Source organism: Ammospiza nelsoni, chromosome 19 (assembly GCF_027579445.1).
Source record: "Ammospiza nelsoni isolate bAmmNel1 chromosome 19, bAmmNel1.pri, whole genome shotgun sequence".
Lineage (NCBI taxonomy): Eukaryota > Metazoa > Chordata > Aves > Passeriformes > Passerellidae > Ammospiza > Ammospiza nelsoni.
This window is the reverse complement of record NC_080651.1, coordinates 8,235,804-8,251,153: the sequence shown is the minus strand read 5'-3', so window position 1 is coordinate 8,251,153 and position 15,350 is coordinate 8,235,804. Positions and strand designations below refer to the sequence as shown.

The 15,350-nt window shown below is 43.9% G+C and overlaps 1 protein-coding gene across 1 annotated transcript in view; it reads right to left on the bottom strand.

The window, feature by feature from the left end:
- GRB2 (growth factor receptor bound protein 2) overlaps nt 1-15,129 on the bottom strand; it is a 49,569-nt gene extending 34,440 nt beyond the window's left edge. The window contains exons 1-2 of the mRNA XM_059485548.1: nt 15,017-15,129; nt 10,049-10,271 (exon numbers count right to left, since the gene is read on the bottom strand). Coding sequence (XP_059341531.1) covers nt 10,049-10,126 — 78 coding nt within the window. The 5' untranslated portion in view covers nt 10,127-10,271; nt 15,017-15,129. The remainder of the gene's footprint in view (nt 1-10,048; nt 10,272-15,016) is intronic.
- Between the last annotated feature and the right edge of the window lie 221 nt (nt 15,130-15,350).

The window sequence follows — 15,350 nt, the reverse complement described above, 5'->3', positions numbered from 1 at the left end:
AAGGTTGGATGATGATCTCAGGGGCAATTCAATGATTTTAGGGAGTGTCACAAGAGTCTTCAGCTGCCCATCCTGGCAGAGAGCAAGTGACACTCTGAACCTTACAGGCAATTTTCAGGGAAGAAAAATGAGGAATGTATCTCTTCTCAGTAAAGTGTAAGGAAATGTCAAACAGCTTGAGACTGGAAGAAAGTTTTAACACCCTGGCAGAAACAGTCAAATCCACACCATTTTTGAGAAACCATAGTTTCAGGAGAGGTAGAGCAGAGGTGGCAGTGCAAAATGTATTTTAAGAAATCGGGACAGAAGCAAAGACAAGGAGGAAGCAGAAGCAACTTCTGCTTCCTCCATTCCAGAGGTCAGCAGGGAGCAGAACTGCCAGCCCATGCTTGAGCACTTCCAGGCTTAAGGATACATCTTGTTCAAGCAGTCTTTGAGGACATGTAGATCATTACAGAAACAAAATTTAGCTGTCAAACATATGAACAACAGGTTCCCCTAATATAGCCTGGACAAGGCAAATTTGTCAAGCTGATGTTCATGTCATCAAAATTCAAGCATTATTCAAAGGCAAGGCTAGGAAAAAGAACATTTTAATTGCCAAATTTCATCTTTAAAAGTGCTCACTGTCCTTGGATGCCACCTTCTTCTCATCTTCCTCCTTGCATTTGGTTCCTTTCCTTTCTGCAACTGCAGGATGCACTTTGAACCCTTGTTTCCCTCCCCCTTCCCAAGAATTTCCTTGATTAGTTGTGTCCCCAGAAGTAGTAAAGATTAGAGCACAAGCCCTGAACTGCACAGGAGCTCAGGGAAATACCTCCCAAGCAAAAGTGGCAGGTTTTCCAGAGGTACTCACAAAAGGTACACAATTCTGCAGCTTAAAATCCTACTTATTCTAAAATAAATCCACTTAGATTAGGAATCTAAGCATAGCTCTTTCCAAGCAGACCATAATGTATTGTTAACAGCAGTAAGTAAAAACCAGATCAAATGGTTAAAGTATCATTTTCATACTTATTCTAAAGAAGGGTAGGTAACAAAAGAATACTCAAAATTTGACTGTACATCAGGGCTTATAATGGCAAAACCTACTCAAGCTCAGCAAGAGTTGCAAGAATTTAAAATTTTGTGCCAATTTCTCACAAACCATAGGGCTTACTAGCTCATACTACAAGTCTTCAGTACTAGCAGAGCTGCTATGATTAGTGGAACCTGCTGTCTCATACATAACTCATGAAGAATTCCCCCCTTTCCTCCCAAGGGAAACAATTTTGCATAACAGCAGCACTTCCCTCCCCCCCCCATGTAAACCTGTAGAGTTTTAGTACAAGTTAGGGCAAGAAGTAGGTTGGCTCCATGGAGAAAGCATGAATTCCAGAGACAAATTATTTAAATAAGAGGTTTTAGAGACTAACAGTATAATTACAGTTCAGCTGAAGAGAGGGAAAAAAAAAAAAAAAAGCTTTCTGCTCTCTCTGCATGAGGTCCAGCTGCAGTGGAGCCAACAGGCAGCTCCCAGCACTGCGTGCAGCCTGACACGAACTCACACAAACCAGCAGGTACAAACAAAAATTCTACTCTGTTCAGTATTCTCTTATATTTTATTTATAAAGGGCAGTAACATTTGAACATCACCATTCTAAATGAATTACTCCACAGAGGCTGACTATCTACTTCCCAGACAGAAATAGCTGTTGCTAGCTTTTGCCTTATTCCAGTCACTGTTCTGATCTGCCACCACAGGATCAAAACCCAACTGATTTCATGAGTTCCCAATATCAGGACTACTTGCTTTTCACAACCTCAAATAATTGGAGACAAAAGAATCCAAGATCCAGTACAGAAATTCAAGTAAGCAGTCACTGCTGAAGGGGATAAAAAGCCTCTTAAGCTCTTCAAGACATTTAAAACATTTTTAAACTGGGCTTTTAGGCAGTATCTACAGAAAACACCATTCTTTTCTTAAAGAGAGACACACAGGCTGAGGAAAATTATGAACACAACAATTTAAAATGCAAATTTCAGATGCATCTAGCCACTAATCAGGAAGTATTGTAGAGTAGCATCTGGGATTCAGGAATATAATAAATATCCTAAAAATAATTTTCATGAGCAGTTTTGGAGACTGTCAGTTCACTTTTTGCTCCATTAGAGCTCAGCTGTACAACTCCGTGTGTTTAGCACATGTCATCATGAAAAAACCACATTTTTAAGTTTGTTAAAGCAATTCTCACTTGAGTTGTCAGATGGTGGCACCAATCATGCATACAAGCCATGGGAACAAGTTCAGGCTCCACCACAGACATTCTGCTTCACAACATTTTCTGTTCCATTTGAACACCTACTCCTAGGAGGTGTTACAAGATGTCTTCAAAGCTGAAGGCATGTGCCACTCACACAGAGCTTTAAATACTCAGCAACAGGGCAGGGGCCTCAAAGTGACAAACAAGGACAAGCCCCAGGCTTGACAGATTGAAATGGACAATGCTGCTGGTCTGAAAAGTCTAAAAAGATTTGGCTATTTGAGGGAAAGAAACAGTTTTATCCAGCATTTCCCAATGTAGAAAATGAAAACAAATGCAGCCCACTCCAAAAGTCAGAGAAATTATTCTCCTATGCTACTTTCTCTTCCAAGGGCCAAAGCATCCAAAAGCCACATTTATTTCCAAGTGTACATTAATTATTCCAGTCACTGGTGCCTGCCCAGCCTGGGAGATAAGTTAACTGCCACTGCAGGACCAGCAAAGGAAATGAAAGAGCAACAACAGCTGGGGGATAAAGCTGCAGATAAGAGCTGTGTATCAAACTGCTGCAGTATCAGTCTCCTGATCTACCTTCAAATGCAGCACACACAAGTCACCCACTCATTTGCATTTTAAATCTAACACAATTTTCAGAGAAAACTGGAAATTACAGAGATCAAAGGCAGCTTTCCTAGGTAAATGAAGCAAGTAAAACATAAAACACTTGGACCTAGTGCCTCTTTTCACCAGTGCCCCAGTGAAACAGAGCTACACAAATGCTCCATTTCTAAGGCTGTAAAAACTGGGCAGAGAAACAACAAATGCATTCCCTTGCTCACCTTCCTATGTAAATATTCCATTCCCACGTCTCAGCTTCAACTCCCTGGCTAGGACCCTCCCACAGCACTGGAAAAAGTAAGGGCAGGGGGAAGAAGGGAAACAGGCTCATCCTCTGCTACACTGTGTTAATGAAGAGTAACTGCTCAGGCCTTAACTAACACAACAAAGAATTCATCCAGACTCCTGTGTGAGTTTTGTAACTCACACCAAATCCCACAGTGGGGTTATCTTTAGTGCAGCCACCTCGAGGTCAGCTTGGCTGTAGCTGAAGAAGATCCAGTCCCTTCTCTTGACCACAGAATGCAGACAAACCCATGGGCCTGCAGACACCTCGGGTGTCACAGCTGCAACAACGCTGTGCTGTCACACCTGGGACAGTCAGCACAGAAAGGACATTCTGCAACTCAACACCACAGAGCAGAAAAAAGGTGATGCCACAAAGACACACAGGAAAAACTCAAAACTCAGCTCCTCTAGGTTTGTTGTTTCTAAGTTGTTTGTTGTTATGGTTGTAAAATTAGCTTTGATTCTTCAAACCTTTTAAAAGGCATATAAATAGAATTATTAAAAATTTAGCAAAGGTTGTAATTCAGGGATAAAGAGCAGGGTATGGAAATTTGCCATCTCTAGTACAACAGCTTATAATACAATACTTCAGTCTCACAGCAGTTGTGAAAATGTCCAAACATTATCTTTAGTAGCTCTTCTAGTTTAGATTTCTACTGTAAAATTAATCAAGATTGGTAAATTAAAGCACCTTTTTGCTCAATTTGAGATTATAAGATTTATTTGCTCCAGTGTTGTTAGGGCACTAATGTCTAATTTTCTTACATTTTCATAAAATAGGATTAGTTTAGCCCAGCACTTTTTTTTTTCCTGAAGTTCAGGCTTTAGTATTTGATTAATGGTATGTAGCCCTTGGCAATTTCAAAGCACAGGGGATTTTATCAAGGGGTCATATAGTTCACTCCTTGTGAGGCTGAGCTCTACACAGAAAAACTGGATTTCTTATCTTCCCTTGCTTAGTTGGATCCTTACTAGTTGTAGAGAGAAATCAGAAAAGTCTGAATATCACTGCAAAAAGATCCCCTCCTCCAGCCATTAGCAGGACTCTGCACATAAACTGGAAATCTATGAATACACTCCCAATCCTTAATACATGCCACTAAAACTCATAATCCTTCTTTTCTTCCCTCAAGCTGCAATCAAGTTTTACCATTTTAATTTAACACAATAAATTAAATCAAAGTTAGTTCATTAACACCCAGGATGTCCAAGAGTAACAGATGTTATTGATCTGAAACTCTCCCACAATCCCTAATCACAACAGTTAACACAACAGAGATGTCACCTGACCAAAGAGGGGAGGCAGCATCTTTGTGTTGCCAGTAAATAAAAACAAAAGTACCTCATGTTGGTTGCAGTTTGACAAGCAGGTTGAACAAAGCAGATAAATAATTTATCAAGCCAAAATGGGATTTGCTGCTATGCCTGAGCTAACACTTGTCTGTCATGCCTGGCATATCACAAGCTGGACCTTGCAGAGAGGCTCTAACAGCTCCTCCATTCAACTGGCAAAGGCAGCTGAGCTTCAAATTAGCACCATCTCCCTGGTTAGCACAGAATGCAACACGTGCTAAGGCACTGTCACAAAATCAGCTGAGCTGACCACTGGCTACAGCCAGTGTTTGTTCAACACTCAGAACTCCTGCAGCCTTCAGGCAGCTCAGAGCTCATCTTTCTCTGCTTTCAGGGACAAGTTTAAATAACCATCATAAAACCCTTCTAAATAAAAATAAAGATGCCATACTTAAGGTGGAATGTTTTTACTCCTTGCTTGCAAAGACCACTTTACACCTTCAGACTGGAATACTCCAGAACTGTCTCCTGCACAGAAATACCTTCAGCAACATGATCTTCATCTAAGCAGGTCCAAGCTCTTCTACAAATACAGAACAGACACTTTGTTCAGATCAGCTATTTCCTTCCCACACACTTCATCCTAATGCCTACAGAAGTTGCCTAATGAAACATAACCCACCTGGAACATAACCCACCTTCAGACTACTTTCATACTTAAGAGGAAGAGTATTTGAGAAGTTTGCACTCAAACCAGGCCTCAAACACTCTGGCAGATCAGAAGAATGCAGCTCCTCATAGCAGCATCTCTTTGTGACACAGATCTCCAACTGCCAGATCAACCACATTTCACATAACTGTGCTTGGTTTTATGTCTCTGTAGTGTTCTGACAGTTTTGCCATCTCAGACTGCAATATTGATCACATATTGATGGCAATTATCATCTTAATTCAAGGCCAGCAGCCAGGGAACATGACCTAAGCACACCCCTACAAATCAACCATCACACACAGCAGAGCTGCCACTCACACAGTAATGGAGCTTGGAAGGGCCTCTGGAAGACACCCAACTCACCCTCCTGCTCAAAGCAGTCTCATCAGATTAGAGTGCTCAGGGACTTGCCTGGATATCTCCAAGGATGGGGATTCCACAACTTTTCTGGGCAACCTATTCTAATATCTGCCCTATTTCACTATAAAGCACATAGTCCTTCCAATTTGGCTGAATCATTATTCAGAAAAATGTTTCTCACATATTAAAATCATCAAGACCACATGGAGTCCCATCCCATTACAACAAATGGGAAATGATGGAGGAGTGTGTAAAGAAGGGAGAGGAAGGATGAATGTAAAGACAGCTTCACTCAAACCAGGAAAAAAACTGGCACATCTCTTCAGCAAACCTTGAATTTGTGTTCTCTAGGACAGACATCATGACACAACAGCCAGTGCAGGTGAAGTACAGAGGAGGGAGGGGAAAGAGCAGTAGGGAGACAGTGCTCCCCTCATTTATCATCTTCCTGCCTGCCTCCATTTGAAACTGTTCCACTCTATCCTGACACAGAAAAATGGTTTTCATGCAGGAACTGAAAATGCCACCTCAGCATCAACTGTTAGCAAACACTCAATTCTCTTAAGGGCTGACAAAGAAAATAAGTGTGGTGACAAACACTCATGGGGACAGAACCTGTGGTGACTGTCAAGTGTATGATCAGAAAGGGAAAAGTAATTTTGACTTGGCTGAACCAAATTGTGAAGTGATCAAAATCCTATCAAGGAAATCTTCTTCTGGCACATAAGGAAGCTGGTTTGTGCATCACACAAAAGCAAAAACCTCAAAATTCAAGATGATGACCTTCTACTTAAAACACCACCTGGATAGTTTGAGTCATAAAAACAGTCTCTAAGCACCCCTGAATTAATTATGATGACATCTACTGGGAACAGTAGATTATTCACTTCTTTAGAAAAACACTTTCCAGCTATGCCCCTGTGACAGAAGGAGAAAGAGGAAATGAAGCAGTAGTTTATAGTTTAAAAACAAAACAATTCTAAAATTTAAGATATTAATTAATGTTTAGTGCTCCTGCATTAACCACGCAGAAACCAAACAGAGCACCACAGCAGTAGAGAAATTACAATGACATGACAAAGAATGGTGATTTTTCTTCTCTTTTCTCCCCCTGGTTCCTGCCTAACCATCAGCATGTATTAATACACTTTAGATCTGAGTATTTGGCATGAAGGCTGATAGTTGTGGGGGACATAAAACCTGAATAACAAATACTGGGACTGAATTTAACTCCTTCCAACTTCAATATATATAGCACAAAAAACCGTAACAGGTGAAGACTATAAAGGCATCAGGACAACTGATGTTCAAAGTGAAAAAACAGTAAATCAAGATTTCAGGTAGGAATCCCTCAGGTAGGAATCCCTCAGCTTCCTTATTTTACTTTTTTAAGTAACAGGAATGGGCACCTTCACCTCTCCCAGTCACCAAGCAGCTCCTGTGAAGCAACAGGAGAAGCACAAAGCTGGAGAGCTGCAGCACTGTCAGAAGGAAGCAGCAATCTTGCCTTTCTTTGGAAAAGGCTCAGCAAACAGTATTTAGAGTATGTGAAGTTTAGAGAAAGCTGTCAGTGAGCATCCCCTGAGAGGCAGCACCACACACTGCTAGAGGCACCAGGCAGAGGGCAGGGGACCCACTGTCCTGCCAGGGTTACAGAAACCACAGAAGCAGCTTCTACCATGTAGTGCCCACAAGGAAAAAAAAAAAAAAAAAAGAGGCCAAGCACTTTTCCTCTTCACTCAGCTGTTCTACAATTGCAAGCCAAAGGTCAACTATCTTCACTCACTTTTGGAAAGCAGCCACAAGATTACTAACAACCAGCTTAATGGCTCCAGTTCAAGTGCTGTTCAATCAGGTCCCGGGTCTGTGGGTAGGCAGCAGTAATGGCACATGACATCACAGGCAAGGTATCTGCTGAGGTCAGAGCAGCCACGCTGGGCACCTCTGCCTCCCCTCCCCACAGGGAGAACCGTGCACTGCCAAGGACTGGCAGCTCAACTTTAGAGATTTTGCTCTTGGCTTGTGTGACACATTTTGCTACAGATCAATGCTCTGCCATCCTCTAACAGCCAGGCCTGGCTCTCTGGAGTGCATCACCACGGGGGTCTCACAGTCAAAAGCTTCACTGTGCATGAAGTAACACACCCAGGGACACTGAAGGGTGCAGGTGCATTCAACATGGCACAAGTTTATTCCTCCTCCCAACAAGGACAGGAGGATTGTCCTGGTGAATGAGAGACATCACACAGGGCACATGACTGGGACACCCCAAGATTTCTCACTCATGAGCAGATCTGGCATTTCGGGTGGAAATTAATTTCCACAACCACAAACACATTTGAAGTCAAACAGATTTTTCAAAGCAACAAAGTGCCACAGAAGTTTGTCAGTATGGGTAAAGTGGAACAGTTCTAACTCATCTGAAATTCACCAGCTTCACACGTGAATCTCACCACACTGCACAGAACTCAGTTCAACTATGTGCTGAAGGATTCGTGGAAGTCCTGATGCTTCTGCTGACTTTAGTGATAATCTTGAGCAATTTACCATTTCTATGGCTCAGTTTATGCATCAATGAGGTAAACATGTAAAATTTGTGAGCATTTTCATATGAATATGAGCTGAAAAGAAAGGAAATACAGATTGAAGAATTGTGCATAAATGCTCTGAGGACGTGTTCAGCCAAGGTTTAGGGTAAAGTAGGAAAATCCTTTGTATTCTGGGAAAAATAAAATTATCAATGCAGTGTAACAGTATATATATGTTTCTATTTGTGTGAAAAAATTTGTATCCATGGGATGACATCAAGTAAACTCATGAAGACCTTACTATCAGCCACTGTGCACAGATCTAAGACTTGTAACACAGACTAAACTTCAAAAACACTAAAAAAAAGTATTTTTCCTTTACTTCTTAGAAAACATATTTTTAAACAAATGAAAATTTTATTATATTTTTTCATGTACTTAAATAAACTTCTACCCCATACTAAATGAAAATAGCTGAGAATACACTTTACAATATATACTCTATTTCATTAAACTTCATTTTTCCTTCCTGTTCAGCATTTTCTAAAAGCTGACTTCAGCTATGCTCTACTTCAAATACACTGTAAAAGTTGAAGCAGCTAGTAGTAACCCAAAAGAGCAAGGTTATCACAAAAGGTTTCCAAAATTCTGGCAATCTCAAACATTTAAAAATAGCCCTGGGAAATATCCTGGTGATTTTCCCACACAGTGGCACTGAGGTGTACAGGTCTAACAGGAGTTTTTAGGCCAATTATGGGGCAGGGATGTGTAGGACATACACAGATGCAATCATTTTATAAGTTAAAATCTCAAAGCACGATATGCTTTAGCAACCTTTATCTTTTTATTGCCTCACACTTTTAACAAAGCCACAGTTGAAATATCAGCTATAAAAGAAACATAGTAGGTTGACACATAAAGGTTATTTTTTCTAGCTTATTTTACAATAGGAGTTAAAATCAAGCCCTTTCCTGGCAAAAGTGTTGAGCAGATGAGTAATCCCACTGAGGTCTGCAGGACTTGATTTGTCAGCATACACACAGTTACAGCCTTACATCTGCAGGAAAAGCACCTCTCAAAACTGCTTCTACTCCAAGCATTTTAGAAAAAAAAGCAGCTTAAAGATACCTTCACACCAAATATATCACACTAGCCCACCTTTATGGAGAAATAGTGATTATGAATGAATTCCATTAAAGCATTTTGCAATATGGCTCTTATTACTTGGAAGTAACAAAGCTCTGAGCTACACTTCACCAAGGCCAAATCACTAAGGAGTTTTGTATTTTACTCCCCCCCAAAATAAAATGTTGGGCTTGTTCTGTGTGTCCAGTTTTGTTACAGTTGTAGAAACTCAACTCTTTTCAAATTCCTGTAATATAGCCAAGATGAAACCTAAAAAGGTTTTGATATATTGAAAGAATTATAGACCAAAATTCCTCTAATGCACTCCTACATTCACTTACATCTGCACAGATCCATTATATATTCAGCCACAAGCTTATCACTCCAGTTCATCACAACTGAAGATAAAACTCAGCTTCGATATTTGACAGCCTGATGCTAAAAGATTATCTACTGAGAAATAATCCAATCACTGTTCTTTGATATTAGAATCCTTAGCAGGAGGCAAAGAAAAGGAATACCAAATTGATCTTGATTACTTCATGGGGCTTCCTCTCATAATCTCTACACTGAATTCCCCTTTATCTTGTACTTCTGCTTATTTGCTGCCGTGTTTATGACTAAGTTTTCAAATATTCCAATCTCAGAAGAGAGAATCGAGAGACTTTGGGATGCATGCTTAATACTGAAACAAAACAGCCTCTCCTGCTCTCAGAGGTGTGACTGGGATTTAGAAGATCTTGAGGCTCCGTATGAAAAGGAGATGGCATTCTCTGGGGACCCAAAAGAAGGTCAGGTCAGACGGACAGGAAGAGACTCAGAGAGAAACTGAAGAGTCCAGGGGTAAAGAGGGAACACCCGAGCCCGAGCTCTCCACTTACCTTAAGGATATCGCCCCGTTTGAAGCTCAGCTCGTCATCCGCGGTGGCTTTGAAGTCGTACTTGGCGATGGCTTCCATGCTGGGGCTGCCGCGCCCGGCGGTGCGGGCGGTGGGCAGGAAGCGCTCCCCGAAGCCTCCGCTCCTCCCGCGGCGGCGGCTCCCGGCTCGGTGCGAGGCGCCGGCCCCGTCTCTCACATACAGGGAGGCCGGGGGACGATCCGCCCTAGGGGAGGGGGAGGAGGAGGAAGAGACGGGCCATTAGGGGAAGTGGCACGGATCGATGGCCGGGGCCGCGCCCAGCGCCGCTCCCTCCGCCCGGCGCGGCGCGGCCGCCGCTTCCTCCCGCCGCCGCTCGCCCGGGCCCGGCTCGCCCGAGTGACGCGTCCCGCGGCCAATGACAGCCCCGGCGCTGAGGGGGCGGCACCGCCACCGCCACCGGCACCGCTCCTCGCCCGGGGCTCCTCATGCCGGGCCCTCCCCTCTCCCGGGGATCGCTCCCGCTCCTCGCAGCGGCAATTACAGCGATGTAACGGGGGGAGGAGAGCCCCCGGCTCCAATTACAGCGATGTAACGGGGGGAGGAGAGCCCCGGGCTCGGCACCACGGCACCGGCACAGCCCGCGGTAGGCGAGGGGATGCGCTCCGCTGCCCCACCGGCTGCCCTGGGAAAAACCCGTCTGGAAATGCCCGCACCGATCGTTTGGGTTCTGCCACTCATACAGCTCACGTCGATTTAAATACGAGCTAGACAAAGCACAGTGCTATTGGGTTGTTGGGGTGGAAATGCCTATCAGAAGGTGTCCTCAAATAATATGACACAGGAACAAAAGTTTGGGCTGACTCTAAGTAAAAGCAACCATCCTGAAATTCCAGTGCTTTGAGCAGCAGAACACGTTAAAAAATCTTTGTAATTCAGTGAGACAATCGGCAAGTTTGTGTCTCTTAGGGCCTCAGAGAAGACATTAAATCAAACCTGGCAAGTCATATACACACACTGAAACCACTGAAAAAGCTTAAGTCCTACCCTCAGGTTTCAATAGGAATGATTTTCTATAACCCAACTACACTTGATAGCACAGAAGCTAAATAATCAGAAAAAAAATTCACCAAAACACAAGAAAGACAGTCTCTAAGTTAAACCCCACCATGAATACCCCCTTGAAGAGCTAACAGAGAGCTGGCACTTGTCAATGACAATTCAAGACCGAAGAGATCTGACAAACACTGGTGAACCCACGCACCTGCTAATTCAGGCTCCGTGCTTGTGGCCCAGAAAGAGCCCTGCTGCATGCAAAGGCAGCAGATGGCAACAGCAATTTCTCATTTCAGAGAAAAACCTGCCTTACATAAATGCAGTTCAGCAATTAACATGCTTATATTCCATGAGGCCCATGTTTGCCCAACCTTCAGCTCCCTGTAGAGAATAATGAAGCTCGAGGCAAACACTGGAACTGAGATTCTATCACAGGAATCTGGCAGAATGAGAAGAGGTATTTACAGGATTCACCTTGATTTTTAAAAGACTGGCTTAGCAGGGTCCTCGCATGGACAGAGCTTTGGGATTTCTCTGGTCTTCCTACACAGCACTCCTGAAATGTCAGCAAGGTTGAAAACAGTCACCAGTCACAAAGAGCCCAAGAGAACAATCTCCCTGTGCTACCATAACCAATGGAAATGAATGTACTGGATCCAAGCTTCAACCACACACATCATGAAATCCATAAAGTGGATCATCTTAACTACATTTTGGTAATTATGAAAGACTTAATTTTAGTCTCAAAGCTGATGAAAAACCTTCTTTCTGATGTGAGTCTTTCACATCATACCAGCACACTCATCCAAACAGCAATAATTACTTCCCTTCACCAGAAGTATTTTCTCTTTGCTGCTGCTTCTACTGTGTTGTGTTCACCATCTCCTCACCTTTCCAACCTGGCCTCTTGGGGTTTGTCAACTGATGGTACTGATAATTTTCTGCTATTATAGCACCATTAAAGGGCAACATGAATGACAGTGTATGAAGCAATGGAAAATGCAAACTGCTCAATGCTTGTTGTCTACCTGTCCTGTATCTTTTATGGCAAACATCATCTATTTCTAGTCCTTCTTAAATATTACGGGAAGGAACCTTTGGGTGTTTCTACCACCCACCACACCACATGTGAAAACAAACACCTTCAGCCAAGGGAGCATGGCTTGAAAACCCCAAGTTCCAAACCTAAGAATGTAACACCAAGTTGCAAACTTAAAGTATACACTAAAGGCTTGAGACACATTTAAGAAAGAAACTGCTTCAACTTATAAATATGCCTTTTCTGGGGGCACACAGGTATTGCTGTCTAGCACTGCACTACCAGCTAATAATTACTTTTTTAACTGAAGGTGTTAAAACACAGCTTTCCTAGAGAAACTGAGCAGCATTTCCAAGAACTATACTGGCATTTCCCTGAGCTTAGTAACAGCACAATGTCGGGAAATTTTCCAGCACAATTCAAGATGAAAGAGATTCATCATGCAATACTCTTTAAACATGCATTAGTACTACTACCACCATCAGATCCATTGTCAACACACAAAGGAGTGAAGTTTCCAGGTAACAATTTTAACAGCAGCTGCAGTGTAGACAAAACTTTAACCTTCCTGACTTTAGACAAAAGTGTAGCTGAAGTTTAGATACTAAAGTTACATCTGAAAGAGGAAAAAGCTTTGAAAATATTAAACCAAGATACTCACACAGCAAATGTCAGGAAAGGTGAAGTCAAGGCATAATTTCCTTAAAGTCTCTTAAGGAAGCATTTTCTGCTTAGAATCTTATTAAATAAATTCTTACACACATTCAGCCATGCTGTTATAAAAACACAAACAAACCAACTGCATGAGTGGGGGAAAAAGCACAGCTGTAGCTGCTTCAGGCAGAGAGCAGTGCAACAGGACACCCCAGCGCAGTGAGCCCAGGCCACGGACTGCAAATGGAGTGAGACTGGGATGGATGAATAACAGGCAATATATGAACACAATGGTTACATGTCACAGAAATTATCAGATATCTTGCTAGAGAAATGACTAAGACTGCTCAAAATATCAATGCTTCTCACCTTACTGTGACTTGGGTTAAGACTTCCTTTGCTCTCAAAAATACTGGGAGGGGTGAGAGGAAGAAAAGGCAGCAGATGCAGCCAACAGCAAATGCTCATTAGCAGTAGTGCTGCAGCTCAGGATGGAATAAAAGTAATTATAAAGACAAACCTCCCTGTTGTGGCCAACAGGAAACAATTCTCATGTTCACTTCAACAGATATTTCAAAAAGCACACAGGCAAAGGTGAGCTTTTTACATTACTCTTAGAAACAGCACGGTTTTTAAACAAAAGAGAGTGTTCTCATTGTTCTCTTTTCACTGTTTTACTGCTCTTCTGGAAAGTGATCCAGGCAGGAATAGAACAATAGACAGTTTAGAAAAGCCAAAGAGAGGCAAGATAGATTCACTGGGAGATTTTGCAAAGAATCAGGTCCTAAACTACATCAGCTGTTTTAGGACAAAACATTACTCAGGGTGGTAGAAAGAAAAATGTGTGCATACATCATCTGGAAGACATGCAGAGATGCAAGTGTCAGCCTCTAGACAAAAGAATAGATAGTTAAAATTGTAAAGGCAGAACACTAATTCAAATTAACCAAATAAGGAAGTACAACATAATAAAGGAACAAAGTAAAATAGAAATTATATTATCAACATATAAACCCCAGAACATTCAGGATCACAAATTATCCCCCTGATCTACCAGCTTAAAATGATTCAACTTCCTTCAGCACCAGACAACTCAAGATATCACTTACAAAACTAAGCTACAGCACAAAGCACAGATAATACTTATCAGATCAAAACATTTTATCAGGTAACAGGAAAACTTCACCTCTGCCAGAATTTATTTACTGGCAGTTTTTTGGGTTTTTTTAAACTGTCTAAAACTGCTTTAAATGTTACAAGCTCAGCTGGTATTATGAAATACTCAAAATACTGTATGACAATCAAACTAAGAGATGATAACAACTCAAAGGTCTTTTTATGGCACAAATTCTCAATATCCAAAGTTGGCACAGAAATGGATTACAAACAACATTGTGTTTGAAGATGGATTTACCATCTGTTGTCCTTCAGATTTTGTCCCTTGACCCCGGGCATTTAACAGTTTTTGAAACAAAGAATTAACTTCCCTGAGCACCGTATCTGTGAATTGCTCTTGCAGTGACTTGCTGTGCCACAGAATAGTTTTCACTGTAGGTTATAAAAGCGGTGTCTGAGTCAGATGTTGTGGGAGTTAACAAGGCCGCATCCTTGTCTTCTACAGATTATTTGAAACTATATTGGCAAGTCAAACCTCATCTCACAACACCAGCACCGGTTCTCAAGAAGGAAGTTCATAAGAGAAGGAAGAGACCAAGAGAAAAATGTCCTTCTCCGTCACAGAAACTCCCGTTTGCAGCATGACCCCAGCTGTGTCTGGAGCCAGGGCGGCAGGGATGTTACCCTGCCTACAGGGCACTCGCAGCCTCCCAACCTTTGGAAGCGCCTTTAAGTTATGGAGCTCCTTTTGGGGAATACAAACATGAGCCCAAGAGCCACGGGCAGGCAGCACTCCCCAGCCGCAGGGCAGAGAGAAAAGCGACCCCCGCCCGGTGCTCCCGGTACGTGAGCCGGGAATCTCGCCGAGCAGACGACGCCTCTGGAGCCCAGAGCTTATTTCAACCACCCCCCCACCGGCAGAGCCCGCATCCTCTCCACCCCCCGGGCAGGCCGGGGCCCGGCGGGACCTGGGCCCGGCGCCGAGGCGAGTCCTGCGGAGCGCAGCGAGGAGAGCGGAACACGGCGGGGCCCAGGCCGCGGCACCGGGGACTCGGCGTGTGCCCTCCTCGCTCCCCGCCCCGGCACGGCCCCCGGCGGGCGGCGGCCCTCCGCACGCCCGGACTCACCGCGCAGCGCTGGGCGCTCCCGCCGCCTGCCCGGCCCCGCGCGGCCCGGCCCGGCCGCCGCTCCAGCGCCGCCTCAGCCGCCGCTCCGGCCCCGGCCCGGCCCCCCGCCCGCCGCGCCGCTGGTCCCGCTGCAAGTCTCGCGAGAGCCGCCCTGTCAGCGCCCTCCGCGGGAGCGGCGCCTGCGCGCTCACCGCCCCGTCGGGAGCGCGGGCACGCCCCGCGCATGCGCAGCGCCGACCTGCCCTGCCCCGGCCTCGGGCGGCCGCCCCGGGAATGCACCGGGAACGGCGGGGCTCGGGTCGGAGCGGAGCGGGAGGGGACAGGACAGGACAGG